This window comes from Sardina pilchardus, chromosome 21 (genome assembly GCF_963854185.1).
Source record: "Sardina pilchardus chromosome 21, fSarPil1.1, whole genome shotgun sequence".
Taxonomy (NCBI): Eukaryota; Metazoa; Chordata; class Actinopteri; order Clupeiformes; family Clupeidae; genus Sardina; species Sardina pilchardus.
In genome coordinates this window covers 27,406,219-27,424,165 of record NC_085014.1, presented here as the reverse complement: position 1 = coordinate 27,424,165, position 17,947 = coordinate 27,406,219, and the positions used below count along the sequence as shown (strand labels likewise).

Here is a 17,947-nt window from a genome sequence, read left to right as displayed (position 1 = left end):
CCTCAAAGAGCCAACAAATGCTTAGCAGGGGCTGTCAATAGTGTGCCTTCAGTCATCAATGTTTGATTGTACAACCCCAAATCAGAAAAAAGTTGGGAGGTTGTGTAAAATGCTAATGAAAACCGTTTAATAATCTGCAAATCTCTTAAACTCACAGTTGCAAAAAGGACATAGACAACATATCAAATCAGACAATGAAAATGAAAAACATATATTAATTTAGAAATTGATACCAGCAATATGTTTTTAAAAAAAGTTGGGACGGGGTAACAAAATGCTTGAAAAGTTGTGTAATGATAAAGAAAACAAAAGTAGGAATGTTTCACAACTAATTAGGGTAACTGGCAACACGATTGGGTATGAAAAGCACATTCCAAAGAGGCAGGGTCTCTAAAGATGTCAGGGTATTTGTCACTCTGTGTAAACCTGTGTCCACAAATGATGAAACAATGTCATTTAGATTCCTATGAAATTGTGAAGTATCTGGGGAGTTCATCGTCTACAGGACATAATATAATTAGAACTATACTAGAACTATTATAATTCTTCAGCTGCTTCCTAAGCCCCGTATATATCATTTGTGTTAAATATAACCTATGTATGCAGTGAGAATAAAGCTTTATGGCACAAAGGTATGTGAAGAGCCACTGTGACTTAACTCGCTCAGCCTGCTCCAAGTCAAGGCAAAACAGATGTGCTCTTGTTTCTTGCTCTGCCTTACAGTATGATCAGCCTTCCCTGAATATTTATAATTGCTCACAATTAAATGTAATTGCGGTGATCGAGATTAGATTAGAGGCTCCGTAAACCATATTATCAGTCTACAGCTTTTTAATCAACTTTATTAGCTGTGTCACTTTGCCCTGTGTCAAGAGCTGGAGACTATATTGCGATGATATTAATTTCTGCTGCCCACGGGTGCTGGGTGCAACAGACTGCTAAAAGATAACATGGAATATGATTAGAATGACTTTGCCACCTTCACATTTTAGGTTTTGATGTGCTGTGCATGACTTGAATATGCAGTACTCACTCTTTCTGAAATTGCTTTGAAGTTTGCAATCCACAGATTTCCTGTCCAAATCTGAAGCTCATGTCATATAGAATACACTTCACCAGCATTCTATTGATTCTCTCTTGCATTTATTTATAAACTCATGATGAAACCCTTCTAGCTCCACAAGCATTGTGGTGTGAACATTGGATGATTGAAATCTAATCTGAGAAATGTGAAGATTCTTCTCAGTCTTGGACATAAAGTATGAATGAATACATCAAATGCTTTTTACACATTACAAGAGGAGCATAGAATAATACAAATTTACATTAAGGACACTTTACAGTTCATTGTTGCTGTTACGGTATGCAAAACCTTTTTTCATACAGATTGAATGACATATCACATACATGGACATATATTGACAGCAATAATATCAATATCAATATCAATCAATTGCACCTCAGTATATGAAAGGTCAAAGTAACAAAAAATTAATAAAAAGTAAATGTCACACTTTTGTAATTTACTTTTCATTACTTTTCACCGTTATACTCTGCATGCCTGTTTTATTTACAGTTCTGAAATGGACATCCTCTGATATGCATTGACGCCTATAGTAGCTATGAGAAATTGCTCAACATAATGCTCAAAGTTAAGTTCACAGACATCAACAGTGACATTACTTTACTTGAAGATGCTCTTCGATTCGAACACATTTCCACATCAACCAGACAAGTCACTTAAAACTTAACAGCATTTCAAGTCCATCTACCAAAACACATGGCTGGGAGGAGGAGTGTGTCAGTTCAGGCAATCATTTGACAGACACTTGAAGTGGAGGTGTCCGAGATCTTCCTCATGGAGCTGGTGTCCTCTGATTTGACCGATGGAGAGCGCACCTGTCTTCCGCGGCCCCCACCTGTCACGGAGCGGCTCCAGTCTGGAAGATCATTTTATTGAGGATATGATCAAAATGGCTTACCATATTATTTATTTTGCATTTCATTGTGTATAAGCGTCTCAGTGATCATATTGTGCACCACGCTCCAGCTCCAGATTCAGACAATGCTCCCTTACCAGAGTAGTCTTCTCGTCTGAGGGGCCCACAGCACAGGTGGATCCTCCACTGCTTCTGAACATTCTCCTTCATCAGGCAGTGGAAGACGAATATGAAGAAGCCTGTCAAAAAGTAACATCTAGTTAATGTATTATTAACCTCATTAGAACAGTCCCGGGATCAGTTTGATGTGGGGTAAAGACTCCCCGACCCCCTTTTTCATGCCCTTTCTTTCTACAAACAGTGTCTTCGAGTGCACATGAATTCTCTTCCCCAAAAAGTAAGGATGTCCTACCTTGGAGGGTGTTAAGGATGGCGAAGAGGTATGTGAACACAATGGCGACCAGCCCCCAGCTGAAGAAGGGCAGGATCCAGGTGAGGCCCAGGAGGAAGGTGAGACTGGCCACCACGCGCAGGTCATGAGCCACCCCGCTGGTGCTGCTGCTCTTGTTGGCCCGCATCTTACGGATCTGGACCAGAACCACGCCGAACACCGACACGTTGCACAGCAGCACCAGGACGATGAAGCCCGCGATGCAGACATAGAACACAACGTCATTCTGCACCCAGCAGCTGGTGGAGGCAAATCAAGACGTTACTCATACCACATAATCCTGACTGATTCATGAAGCAGAAGGTCCGCACACTTGCTCTCCGTTTACTTTCATTCATTTGAGTTAAAGTGACGCTTCGAGCACTTCGGCTCCTCATCAGACATGTCACACGTCACATATCCTGACTGATTCATGAAGGTCTTCTCTTAGTACTACTGATAGGAATGATCTGTCTTACTTACAATGGCGACGTGTCTTGCAGGGGGTTTAGGGCATCATCATCCCATTCATTGCCATAGACATCATTGTCTATAGCCAGGATCAGGATAATAATCGTAGCAGGTAACCCTGCACAAAAAAAGGCAACAAAATCAATTCTGTAGTTCATTGTATTTCAAATTCAAGCCTTCATCAAAATATCTTTGAAAATTCAGCCGACACTACTGTGTTTCACAATTATGGAACTACATTTTAAACTACTTTAAATGAGTTACAATGATTTTTATTTAACATATACTGTACAGCATTGATCTATTCATTCTTACCCCATCCAAAAGCACAGAGCTTGAGAATGTATGAGGGCACATAGACGTTGAAGACTTTCACCAGGGCAAAGTACATGTGGAGGGCTTCTAACCCCATCCACGTGAAGGAGGCCAAGACAAAGAAGTGCTGCATCGCTCCCACTCCCACACAGAGACCTCTGCTGCCAAACGAGGCCAGCCAGGAGTTCACCAGGAAGACCAGGTTCAGGCCCAGCAGAGCTACACACAAGTTGATCAGGATCTTGGACGGGTAATCCTGACGCAGTTTCCTACAGCAGCAGATTGGAATTAAGAGGTCAGGTTTTACAGAAGGCAACGTTCTTTTTTTTTCCAGACTGGTCTGATCAGGGCTGGACTGGTCAGTCCACGTGGAGGAGTCACTCACTCGAAGGCCAAGTAGGTCAGCAGGGTCACACCCAGGAAGATGGAGGACAGGCCACAGCCTACATAGGAGATGACCACCAGGATCTTCTCATCTAACTCACTGATTGGGGCCTTGGACACGTCCTGTGAGAAAGATACGAATGCGTATGGAGCAGTAAGTACACAGGGTGGCTTAGTGAAGACTCTCCAAGAAATCACTCTCTTAGTGAGGCCCATGTGTGTGTTCAGATGATGGGCATGCTGAGGGGGTGGGGAGGGGGGGAGTATGTGTGAGATGGAAATGTGAGAGGAGGCGGAGTGCCAGTGAAGCTCACCAGCAGCACTCCAAAGTGGGTGAGATGGTTACACTGACAGGTGGTCTGGAGGCCATTGGTCCTCCGAATCACACACCCCTGGCTCTCCCAGCCTCCACCACCTATGCAAACACCACACTATAGGTTAGCAAGCATCGCCAACATACGTATGCAAAGTGTGCGGTATGTATTTTCCAGACAGTCATAAACCCAAATATGGTTTGGTTGGTAAATATTAGTTCTAAAGTGGAACAATCTAGAGAGATCATATACCACTCTTGCTGAAGTCCCAGTAGACACACCTCCGCTGGTCTTGAGCCTGTTACAGAAGTGGAGAGAGTGATGGGCTTCCTCATCCCTCTAGACACATGCACAATCCTGCTCTCTCTTTTATTATGTGGAAGTTCATAAAAATATGTAATTGTGTGTGTGAGTTTATGTGTTTATGCGATACTTGATTGGTCATTACAACAAGTAGTAATGCTAACTACAATTGTTCTAATGTCCCTATATAGATTCATGCTGACCCACATACCTGTACCAGGTTCAGATGGCGAAGAGTGATGATGATAGGTCGGTGTAGGTTGCTGACATTAATGTTGGTGACACTAGCTGACACCACATATGTGTTTAGTGTCATATTATCATGAGGACTCTGCCAATGAAAAAATCTGAATTTGAATTTTATTCGAATAAACCAAATGGGACTTTTTACTGTATAACTCATTCATAAAGACAAAACACTGATGAAAATAAAATTAATTGTATAAAGGTTGAAAATTGAGAATTATAAAAAGGTGAAAATCTAGTTCCGCTTCACACCTTGAATAGGTCACCAGAGTCATAGAACTGGAACTGGATGCGGGGCCTGGCGGTGTTGTTCTGAGGGAAGAAGGTCTCCAGGATAGAGGGCAGGGAGATGGACGCCACGGCCCCTGTGAGAGGTTTCTCCACAAATGTCTCGTTCACAAAAATCTAAAACAGACCAGAGAGGCAAATCATCATTTGTGCAAACTTCCTGAATGCAGAAGACCAAAACGGTGGCTTATTTTGAAACATTTGATGTATATTTATTTGTCCACTGAACAAAAGGGTACAAGTAAAAACGGCAAGTTTTACCTTGTTACTCTTATACTCTGACTGAACTACAGTATAACAGTCCATTTCCATTGGATGTTCTCACCCAAATATCAATAGTGCATAGCCAGGACGGTTTGTGAGTATGACAAGTATTTGTTTATCCGTCCTTCACATAAACATATACCGGTACTATCAAAATGAATTTGAATATGATAGCAAAAGTAATTGCTTACGAAGGCATACAAAAGTGTCATAGTGTTGTGGTGAGTGGGAGGTTCTGAAAGTGTATCTTAAGTTTTAAATATTAGCTTGTAATCCTTTAACTAGTGTATGAAAATCTATGGCCAGTTATGAGTTCATGCACCTTGAGAGTTCACACTGAGGTCAAATTGAATAGCCATGATGAGTCAGTGGGCCAGCTCACTGTGGGTTAGTTTTATTGATGTGCCCCCAGTAGGTTAACTCTTTATGAATACTGTTAGGCAAGGGTCATTTAGATGGATGTTTACATAGCACCACATTGCCTTTGAGGATGCCCTCCAACCTCAAGCTGTAGCTCATTAATCTAGAGGTGAATCATGTGGCTTGTAGTCATTCCGGAGGTGTGAAGTAAACTAGTTTCATGACCATGTCCACTCTCAATCCTGCCTTATGCCAACACTACGGATTGATTCCTCTCACCTGTGGGGAATTGTCGCTTGCGAACGAGGATACACCAAATGTCAAGCCCCGGAACTGGCTAGAATTAACGTTGACAAGCTGCAAGGCCATCGCTGGGACGGTCATGTTGTGAGTCTCCCCATTAAAGTCCATCTTATCTCCAACACTTTCTGTGACTTCAAGGATTCTGCCAGAAGCCAACAGAGATTTTCAGTTAAAGTAAGAACTACCAGAAGGTCGACAATGGCAGATGGCAGCAATGGCAGAACAATATACAGAAACCTATATTGAAAGCAAAACTAGCTCTTTTTCTGAATTCTCAATTTGACATGTAATCATCTAAATCAATAGCTGTGGGTTAGTACAATCACATAGTCATGCAGCCTCACTTGTTGGTAAAAGAAACCAGATCAGCTTCGGAATGAAGGATGTCGGAGAGGATTTCCATGATATTCTCTCCCATATGTGGGGAGACTGGGCCAATGGCCACCACATCATCCAGCTTGTTCAGCACAGTGTCCAGCTCAGAATGACTGAGGTTTGTTTGGTTACTGACCAAAATACCGATCAAGTCCACTACCTCACCGGAATTATCTAAGGAATACAGGACCAAACAATTGAATAAAAGTCTGATAATGATATGATTTTTGGTGCACTAAAATAATGTTGGTAACACTGTACAACTAGGGTACACAATCTAGCATTAATTAAGCACAAGTTAAGCATCAACAAGTATCAACAAGTTTTCAACATTACTTAAAGATTAACAAATACTGTATGCTTTTCCTCATATAGTCTTATTTAGTATGTGTTATCAATGTGTTTATCTTTGTTATAAATGATGAATTCCTAATGTGTACAGTACATATTGAACTCTTGATGAATTCACAAGCAGTAAACAAACTCATCATTCCTTATTAATGCTTAACTAATGCTAAATTGTGTTCTCTTACTGTAAAGTGTTACCAGAATCTTTGTACAAAAAATGCCTCTGGCCCTATAACTGAAGACGCATAATATGTAGTATTCATAACATCACTGTGCTCTTTTTGTTAGCATGTTTAGACCTTAAAGTGGTAAGCATCCACTACAAAGTATCAAAATACACAGAAGACACAGGTATCCTTCAGGCATCTGCAGTGTTGGTCTTAAAAAAAATCTCAATAAAAACAATCAATGAATCTAAACTTTTCAACTTTCAAATCCAAGAACTTGAATTAGCCAGAGGCCAGTGTGAACACATGCACCATTCTTACTTGCTGTGACAATGACCTTGTCCAAGTCAGCGATGTTGTCCACAATCCTTTTGCATGAGCTCAGATCTGCAGGTTCCCACATGGCTTTTTCAGTCATGCCATCCAGTTTACTGAGGGAATATCAAATATTGAATTCTTAGTATTTTTACTCATTGTTTTATCTCAGACCAAATATTTATGCAGAGGATAAAATTCCATAAGGTTTTTTTTAAGAGGTTTTTTTTTTTTTTTAGCTTAGATCATGCTTTTGAGTTGAACTACACAAAACATGGGCTGTGATGATGTGCACCTTTGTCTGTGGATCATCAGCCGAGGGTACAAGCTGTTCTGCAAGTAAATGGCATGTGCATATTTGCCTGGTTGAATTTACAGCCTCTGGGCCCAATGTTCCAGAGATGAGTTTGAACAACGCCATTATTACTTGGGCAGTCATCATCAGCACAGACCAATAAACTATGTGGACCCACTCATTTAATTACACGTTATTATTAAAGGTGCATTCAGCGATTGTATGCCATTTTAAGCCCCTAATATTGTTTGACACATTCAGCAAACATCTTTGTACAGTAGATAACCCAAGCTCTGTAAAACGGAGGCAAACAAAACCAAATTCCTGAGTGGGAATTCTCTGGGAATACTGAGCTACCTCTCTGGTGACTTTTGTTTGGTCCTTGGTTAAGATATAATGTACAATACTTTGGACAAAAGCATGTGCTATGAAATTGGAATATAAACATAAACAAATGCGACTTCTTGCACAATCGCTTACTGCACCTTTAAACCTATTGTATCACCATGTGTAAAGTGCATGTTTTAATGTATTTTTTTCTCACTAAAAATGATCTAAATAAAAACATTCTAAAAATGTTAAAGAGGGTTGGTGGATGGTACATTTTTGTACCATATAGTAACAATGTTCAATTGCATAGATTTTCATATGATTTATTTCATTAGGATACAGTCCTAAAATCATAGAAATCAAAGAAAATTGAGAAAATGAATTGCATTTTGGGCTATAAAGCATATTATCTTATTTGGGTGGTCTACCATTGTGCCCTTGAGCAAGGCACAACTCTGAGTTGGTATAATCCATATTTAAGTCCCTCTGGATAAAGGCATCTGCTGAATGAATGAATTTAATGTAATGTCTTTGTGATATACGGTAGTCTTCATTTAGTCCACCTTGAAAAAGAAATAGCCTACCTGTAGGGACATGTTTATATTTAACATTTTTAGATATATTTTCCAATATCTACAGGGTTCGATCTCAGTCAAAGTGCCTATTATTGAACTGTAGTGATGCTGCACACTCAAGTAATCCTTTAGTCTACAAATCCATACCATACATACACACACACACACACACACACACACTTCACACATCTGCCTATCATACTTCTCCAGCCTCATCCATATCTAGGGTCCCACACACAAGGGCCAACCTGACCTATAGGGCTCCCTTGTAGGGTTCATACATATAGGCACACATGGGCATGGCTTGGATGGCCTCTGAGGTAATATACCTAAACCTTTATTTCTCACAAGTAAATAGTAAAGGTTTTAGATAATAGGTCTTGAGTTCAATTAGAAAAAAAAGAAGATAAATTAGTTGTTACCATACGATAACACCATGCAACAGAGGATTCATATATTCCATGAATGTTTTCCACTAAGCTAAACTAGTGTAAATTTCATAAAGGTGTAGGTTGATATTTCAGCAGAGTGGGATGCTGTGTGCTGTAATGAACAGTGTGCACAGTGACTCAGCAGAGGCTTGCTTGGAGAATGTTGACACAGCACTCACAGTGGAAACAGGCGTCATTCTTTGTAAATACTTCACTTCATATGCCAAGAGCACATGTGTTTCATGAGGAGAACCTTGCATTAATGAAAATAAAATGTAAACTTTGTGGATAAGGTTAATAATATCCATGTAATATCTGACATGGTGCATTGTTTACCTCAAACAGTTCATTAGATCATATGGCTACTATATCTTCTCAACAGCAGCCATCAGGACTATAGCTACTGAAATGCATGCTCAGTGAAGATACACACATTATATATTATCATTTAAAAAGAATGTGTGAAAATATAGCTTTCAAGCACAGAGTGATTGTCAATAATGTCATGCAAACGCAGTTACAGTTTGGTTAGAGATTTTATAATGAATTTACCAATTTCCTGACTGGGAGAAGCCAAACAATGGCCAGCCAATCACCAACATTATCTTATCTGTTTGTCATAGGCAACTAACAGACAACTTCCCTTATGAAGTGACGGGCAAGGGGCAAATAAGCTCATTCATACTAGAACAGACACCAGTCCAGATGCAAACTACCAGTCCAGATGCATACTATACTGCCCTTTCTGAGACCTAGGCCACAACCTGCTACCAACTTGCTCTGGTTTCAAAATAGTTTGCAATGGGAGGAGAATTTTTGCCTTCTCCACATTCAAGCCAGTTCAATTGCCATCATTCACAACCTGATCTGATATAGTCACTGCGTACTACAAACACTATAAAGATTATATTCCTTTGCACACACCATAAACCCTTTTCCTATCCCCGTGAGTCCCTTACCAGAACCTGGTAGCCTTTTCTCGTCGGTTCTTCTCACAGAGGACGATGGCCCTGTCCTGCGGTACCGTGCTGGGCCAGAGGAAGAGGCCCTGCAGGGTGTGCTGCTCGTCATCGGGGCAGGAGCCTGGGGCTGCAGGGGCGAGCACAACAGGAAGGGCACGAGATGAGAGCAGTGTCCGGGCCAGGGAGGGGAACGGCATCAACTGATGGAGGGTGGAGTGCCAGTTCTGCCTCTGCTTTGAAACGTTTCAGCGTGTGGGTGTGAGGTGTGAGCACGGAAGGCCCTGAACAGATAAATCATCCGATAGGTTCTAATTTTGCTCTTGAATTTTGAGTTAATATTCAGAGATCCTGTATGTGTGGTCTTGATATTTGATACTGAGGTTGTTTTTGTTGGTCTTCAGAGATTACTTTGCTAATTCTGTACAGAGGTCCAGATGCTCTATCCAGACACATTCCAGCCTAAATCTGTGTATTTGAGTCATCTGGTCCGAAAAACACATTTACATGTTGGCTGACCTGGACGACTTTGAGTTTAATACATCAGAGCAAACCAACCTGGGAGGGTATGATGCAGTTTTGACTTTGCTTCACATAACATACCTATGTGTGAGATGTTAATGTGGCCAGGTAGGACTTCAATATGCTCAAAGCCAGTGGTGTATGGTTTTGTGAGAAGGCTTAAGATGAGCTTCATAGTCTCGTTCACATTAAGAGATTGTGCCTGCACATGGAATGAGCAGCTGTATCTGTGGAGGATTAAGAATTTCTTTGAAATCTCAGCTCTGATAAAAACAAGATGGTGATCATAGATATGTCAGCTTTATTCACTGGCGTGTACAGTCTTTAGTCAGCATGGTAAATGGTCACTTACAAGGGCAACTCTGGCGTCATCACAAAGTTTAATACCGTCATGCGATTTGGATTCAGTGTATCATTTAGCTGAAACCCACAAATAACCAATCAATGAATACGTTTGATAAGAATATTACATTATTTTTATGGTGAGATTGCAGTTGGTTCTCTCACCCAGTTTTGAATGGAGTTCCCTGGGTTGGTGGGTGTGATGTTGATGCTTGCATTCATTATCACTCTGTAAAATGTGTCCTGGAAAACTTGAGAAATATATCATGACAAATTATTATTCCCATTAACTTTTTTACATTTTTTCAAATAAATCTGATACTTGTGATTGAGTTGAATATTTCACCAATTATTTTCATGCCTAATTAAAAGGCATGTTCCATGCTGAGGGATCACTTACACCCATCTGTGTAGTCAGGGCTACATGCATCAGGAATTTCCTTTGCAACCGAGGAGGGCACGGAAGTGCATGATGGCAGCTGAGCTGGTAAAGAAAACCCAAAGGCTGGGTTAAATAAACCACCCTTTCTGCTGGGTTTAGATAACCCATCGTTGCGCTGATCCCTTTACACAGCATTTTGTACAATGGAGCACTCACCACCATCAACCACATTACATATTCACAACAGATTGCATTTTAAAAACCTTACATAACTTTTATCCCTTTACACAGCATTTTGTATAATGGAGCACTCACCACCATCAACCACATTACATATTCACAACAGATTGCATTTTAAAAACTTTACATAACTTTTATGCATGTAAATGTTTACATGTCTATGACCTTAATAATATACAGACTTTCAACATGATTCGGTTCGTTTGTAGATCACAACGACAGAGGCGCCCTCAAGAATTGAAAGCAATTTAAGTTCAGTGTTATTTTCACAATATTAGGTGGTCATGGTTTCAGAGTGCTCTGTGCTAACATTATGTGCCCTGATGGATTTGTTATATTTGTCCTCATCATTAACTGATTATCACTCATGTCTTGATATGAAGTTCCATAGGCCTCTCTTGTTATTACTACTGACTAATGTAAAAAAAAACATGATTAATCCACGCCTTTTTCCTTTGATTTACAGGTATGAACCTTACCCTAAATTGACAGTGGAATCTGTCTGTTTACATGGTGGAGAGGTAACATAACATTACAAAAGAGTAAACTAATAATTCTGTTGAACTGATTAATTTCATTGCCATTTTCATGGCCATTTTCAAGATGATCTTTAGGCTACTAAAAGCTGTTATGAGAATGTGTGATATTTCAGTAAGTAGATAAATAACTTTAGTTTTTATAAGCAGAGTCTTGTGTTTTAAAAGTGAACCAGTGGATTTGCTGAGGGAAATAATCCAGCTGTCTCTTCAATCAGCCCAGCCACTGGTTAAACATGCATTTAACCCAACAGATTGTGTTACATATAAACCAAACATTACGTAAATTTGATTAAATTATGTTAATGCTGGGTTAAATAAACCACCCTTTCTGCTGGGTTTAGATAACCCATCGTTGTGTGGATCCCTTTACACAGCATTTTGTATAATGGATATAACAGATGTGAAGAACTTCAACAAGATATCTCGGTTACTATTCATGGACCCAGAGCTCATACTCAACTAAAGTAGGATTTCCATATTCTATGAAAGCATCTCATTTGAATGGGGATGGACACTCACCTGTGGTAGAGGCAGTAGACAGAGCTGGGGAACCAGTGGTATGTAGAGAACTGTCAGTCTTATTGGAAAATTCGTCTGGTCATAGATAGACAAGTAAAGAAAAGAAAACACTCAGCTATAAAACTACCAGTCAACTATCCAAGGTCTATGGTCATGTTGGGAACTATCATTGGAGCCAAAGCTAATGTGTAAGCACTCCAATCTAAAGGTTGCCTTTAGTCATTAGAAACTGATCAGCCTTAGATATAAGAATTAAGCTTACCAACAGAAATAACAGTAAGGGAACCAGGAATGGCCTTCACGGCACCATCGATATGGTGATATGGAGTTGAGAGACGCCACTGGATCTCCTCCTGGACTGCCCACACATCTTTCTTAGGTGTGACCTCCACATGGACCAAGCAGTCATACCTACACATGAAAATAGCTGGAATAAACTAGCTTCCAATATACGTGATTTCAACACTATACACATTAGGTTTGTGTCTTAAAACAGAAAAAAAATATGTGTTTTGAGGTGTAACCTTCGTGCAGTGGTTCCATTGGATGATACTCTGTTTCCCTGCAGCAAAAAAAGGAAAGAAAAAATTGCATGTCATTGGGCATTGTCATTTGCAAAGGCTTTGCTTTCCCATCATCTTAACGAATGAAACCATTTGCATGCCCCATATTCTCTGATATTTACACAAATCTTACTAAAAACTTTTTTCTTTTTTTTAGCAGTGTTCACATTTGCTGCTGACTGTTGCTGACTGTTGATCATTTTCCTTATCATGCTGGTTGAGTGGCTTAATGCTGTCAAGGTAACATTGTTTTTATTCACTGTGGAATATGGAATGGAAGCTCAATAATAACCTGCATCTCCACCTGTTTTTCTCCAAGGTTCTCGCCCATTCTCTGTGCTTGCCTAGTTTGAAACACAATTGCATGGTAATACCATGAATATACATGTGTGCCTCTATATTTCATTATGAATTGGAATGAACAGCAATATGACCATGAATGAAAATGATATGCTTTCAGTACCTTGAATATGAGATGTATATGCCATGAACTGAGATGTTAGAGTGGAATGTATCCTTAAACTGCATCAAGGAGTCAATACATTCACAACCATGAATTAATGACAACTCTTGCAAATAATATTCATGACCAATCTATTAGATGATTTAATCTCCCTTACCCAATCCTGTAAAATGTTCTTCAGCTTTTCTGCTTTCGGCTTTGATCCGATGGAAACAATCATTTCGATCTCATACTTCGGCCATTCTGAGAGTTTTCATATGCCATAATGTTAGTTCATTCAATATATTGGTGTGGTTATTGTTCTCAGGTCATGTACAGTATCACACTGGAGAATATCATAAACAAACACACATGAGGCATCATCCTAAAGATCTTGAAATAATCAATGAGATTCAGGGTATACTAAGGCATACTGAGACATATAGACAACTGAAGTTGTTTTGAAACACTGAACATGCTTGTGCAAGGACTTATTTATTGTCCATATAATTTCCCATAAAGGGTTCTTTTTCCTCTCTCCCTGGATTTGAATGAGGCCAGTCAGTTAACTAGTAACTTGGAGCTTCAGATTAGTTTCATTCATTCTGCATGATTCACCAGACTATTAGTTCTGTACTGGTTAGTGTACATCCATTTCTGTATGGTCCGGAGTACAAATGAATCATATTATATCCTTTACATTTTATGCATTGGGCTGGATGCATGGCAACATTTGGTGTAAAATTGTTTTTTCTTACCGCATATGAGGCTTGAGTCAGGCTCAGTCTGGCAGAAGGCGGTAGACTGATCTCCCAGTACCCAGTCCCGCTGGCTCCATCTGACCACATCCCCCTCCACACACCGCGGGGCAGCCAGCTCGGCGCCGGCCAGCGCTCGGCTCCACATGCGGAAGAGCGTGGCGCTCCCCATCAGCTCCCTCCCCGTCTCGTAGGTCATGACGCCCCCCAGCACGTTGTGCGACACCCCTAGAGTCAGCATGCCGCAGCCGGCCAGTCGCGAGCCGTTGACGGGGATGTCTTTGAGGCTGCTGCCATTGAGATACACCTGCAGCTGCTTGGCTGTGGCTGACCAGGTCAGGCAGATGGTGTGCCACTGGTGAAGTGCAAGGTCCTCCACCAACTCCACCCTGTTCTCCTCTCCAAAGAGCCAGACCTTCAGCTGCTTTCTGCTGCCCATCAGGCCCAACTCAGTCAGCTTGCCACGCTGCTTGTAGTCAAATGCAGTCCAGTCGGGCGTGCCGATGTCCCGCTGAAAGGTTATGCAAACGCTCAGTTCCTTGAGCTCAGGCACCACACAACGGTCTCTCAGCTGCCAGTGACACGACAGTCCCATTATATCCACCTTCCTCCCCCAGTAACTCAGGCTTGGTGAACCTGACAAAAGAATCAGGGGCCTCAATACAGAAAAATATCCTGCTTGTCCTAAGTTTCAAAGATTTAAACATCCTATCTTCCCATTACTGAACCAATTCCTAAACTCAGGACTGTGTCCTATCTTATATCAGATCACCTATCTCACCTTAACTTAAGAGATCCTAAACTGTCCATTTGTTTTTTTCAATTGGCATGTATAAGACTGCTCGTATTCTATGATTGGAATCAGGATTAAATTATTTTAAAAGCTTGAAAGTGCAATTACTTGAGGAAAAAATGAACACACTTATAATAGACTGATAGAGCAAGACGTAGCAATTCTAGATGAAATAGATGTCAAATACCATGCAGACATAGCCAGACGACAGTATTTTCAGACTTCTTAAACCTTTCAAATACCTGAGCACATATGAAGACTGGTGATCCATAACCAAATGGTTATGGACATATGAACCCGTATCAAGTCCATCTCCATTCTAGTAAAACAGTAAAACAAATGGTCAAATGGTTCCATTTCGTGATGATTCTGAACAACATACAGAACACATTTCTGAGAAACTAGTCCAGCAAGCATACTTTTTTGTTTCCTTTTTTGTGGTTAGATTAAGAACAGACTAATCAAAATCATAAATAGTCATCACTTGTCATTACTTACTGCATTAGGACATCCCTGCGCTCCAAATACAAATCTAAGCTCGTTCTGTGACCAGATCAAATGCAAATGTTCAGTAAGCTGTGAGACTGACCATGTGTATCCTAACTGTGGCACATTTCTGGCTGTGGTTGACCATTTCTTCACGTTATGCTCCACGCCTTCTCACTTTGGGTTACTCATTAAGCTCCACTAAAGCAGTAAACTCAGAGGCACCGCCAAAAGATCCCCATTCTCCTCACAACTGTCACTGAGAGCCCCTGTGTATTGTTGTCTCCTCTTCTGAAACAGGAGATTTTTGGTAGGCTATTAGATGTAATTCCCATTTTGAATTGATAAATTATACTTGAATGAATACTCTTCATTCAAGAGAGACGAGAGCTATAAACTTGGTAAAGACATGGCTCATGCTTTCACGAGACCTCACCCTCAAAGGTTAGGAAGAGGTGTGTAAATCGGATAAGATTATGGGAAGATTGCTCTGCTTTTCTGTCTCATTTTTCTATTTTTCTTTGGGGTGAGAGTGGAGAGAATGGGAGACCAATAGCTAATAAATCATTTCAGTATTGTGTTCTGGACTTGGAAATGGGATGTAGCCTGTGTGCCTGTGTGCCTGTGTGTGTGTGTGTGTGTGTGTGTGTGTGTGTGTGTGTGTGTGTGTGATCCGTGATCCTATTGGGTTGTTCAATGGCAGGTTGCATGCAGACCATTACAGTAAGAGTGTTACAGTTTTTCTCGATTGCTTTGACCTGCTTTGACAATGTGATGTCAGAGTCAACGCAAGCATTAAGTGATCGAGAAAAAATGTAATTGTTTTAAAAACATGTCAGAGTTGACACAAGTACAAACCAATCGACAAAAACTGTAATCATACTGTTCAGACTTCTCAGTTCATCTGAAGAATGATGTAGGTATTTGTTATGAACCGGACAGTGGCAGAATCCAGGAGTCTTTAATTATTTGATTATTGTTAAATGAAGCAGCTGTAGCTATGTAAACGCCTGTAGAAATGGACTTTTCACCACATATTTTCTCACACTTTACAGTTTTTCTCAGTTGCTTTGGCACATTTTCTCAGATCAGAATCAATAAAGCAGTTTCCCCCCATCTTGAACAAATAGCAATGTTTTAGTACATCAATGCAACTGATTTTGTACAAAATGTCTGCTGGTCAAGATGCACTACTGATTCCCTGCTGGATAGTCTAATAAGGCCAATAGAACAAATTGGCCTTATTTCGTCACTTGTGTGTGACGAAATAAATAAAACAAGGGGTGTTTCATTTTCTTGCAATCGACCCCTCCACACACAATGTAACTTTGTAGTTTTGAAAAAAATAGTGCTGCCTTGCGCATTGTTCATTAGAAAATACTTACAGAGTAAACTATCAAATTGACAGCATGACAAAATAGTCAGACTATCTTGACATAGCCTAGACGATATACTGTAGGCCTAAGTATGTTCATTGCACTGAGAAGAGCTGTTACTGTAATTACTCAACCACTTTCAATCCGCTGTTTTCACTGCCCTCTAGTGCTAAAGTTGAGTTCGCCTCAATAGTAATTGGCTTCCTCAGGACTTCCAGCTCGGCTGCGTCCTGAACCTGAGCTGCTGTGTTTAGCGCCAAAAATCTCCTTGAAATATATAGGAACTGTTTAAACATATGGTCACCTGTGTTGATCGGAAAATGGAGGAAAACTAAAGGGCTGGAAAATCAGATATGCTAAAAAAATATGCTGTAGGCCTACCAGTCAACACTATGACCTTCCCCACCAGCGAGGAGGACTGGGAAAATGAGGAAGAGACCAGCGCAACCCTAGATGGATACAGTGTTACTAGAAGTTGTTACTGTTGGTCAAAAGAGATGCAGCTGGCTTGAATAAAAATGTTTAAAAAAAAAAAAAAAAAAAAAAGATATAAGGACTACCAGCATAAACGGCATCAGCCAACAGCAGGCAAGCCATCTAATAATGTGTGTATTTCCATCTTACTTGCTAGGTTGTATTGCAAGTATCACTAATCCATCTGCTACGAGTATAAACTTGCCTTAGTCACATTTTATTTCTCATCTCAGCTTATTTGACTAAATGACTGACTTGGATGAACCTGTGATTTGTTTCTAAAAGATATACATCATATGAGATCTTCAAATCAATGCATTTACAGTGCAAGATTTTTTAGAGGAAACAACCAGCTTGATTTGATCAGACCCTTGGATGTGAAGGCAGGCACACTGGAAAAGGAAGCATCGTCCATTTAGCGCTTTGGAGTCTTTGGTATTCTGTGACAAAAATCATGACATCTCCTTATAGTGACACCACCACTGGTACCCAAGTGAGTGTTAAGTAACATGGGCTCTACTGCATAATTTAGACACGTGTAACTGGACCCAAGTATGTAGTGTGCCATGAAAAATGAATGAGAGGCCCTGATGGGCTGAGACCTGGAAGGAATGGTGGTGTTGGGTGGATATAGTGAGAGGAACCAGAACTATGTTGTTGATGGTTTTTATGAAAGGGAGTTTCGGTGTATTTGCAGCTATAAAAACAGCTTCAAATCGGTAAGACAGTTGGAAAATGTGCTCCCTTACTTGTTTGTGCATGTCTGTTTGTGCAAAATCGGTCAGTATTTTATACCGATTACTAAACTTGAAATTATATAAAGTTATGTAAACAATAGTACAATTCCTTATTGAGATCAACTGGAAAAACAATGCACACTGTAATGTATGTAGGCCTAGGCTGAAGCCGGTGTAGGCTAGGCTACTAGGCCAATGTGTATTTAGGCCTATGTATTGTTTACTGGCCAGGCAACTAGCTATGCCCTATTCAAGTAAGACTGTTGACATGTAACTCCTCATTCTGCCAGGCTGTCGCAGGAAGCCTATAAAGTATCAACAGAGAAATGTCTCTTATGACTACTTACACATAAAAATAATG

The 17,947-nt window shown here is 40.4% G+C and overlaps 1 protein-coding gene across 1 annotated transcript; it reads right to left on the bottom strand.

Moving 5' to 3' along the window:
- Positions 1 to 1,706: 1,706 nt before the first annotated feature.
- Positions 1,707 to 10,141, bottom strand: adgrg4a (adhesion G protein-coupled receptor G4a). The gene is made up of 13 exons (XM_062524320.1): positions 10,017 to 10,141; positions 9,414 to 9,543; positions 6,830 to 6,939; positions 5,963 to 6,167; positions 5,595 to 5,760; positions 4,670 to 4,808; positions 3,855 to 3,955; positions 3,542 to 3,663; positions 3,157 to 3,425; positions 2,854 to 2,959; positions 2,353 to 2,630; positions 2,078 to 2,179; positions 1,707 to 1,940 (listed from the first exon to the last, which is right to left on the bottom strand). Exons 1-13 carry the CDS (start codon positions 10,108 to 10,110, stop codon positions 1,807 to 1,809), a joined length of 1,956 nt encoding a protein of 651 aa, XP_062380304.1. The 5' UTR covers positions 10,111 to 10,141; the 3' UTR covers positions 1,707 to 1,806.
- Positions 10,142 to 17,947: the final 7,806 nt, after the last annotated feature.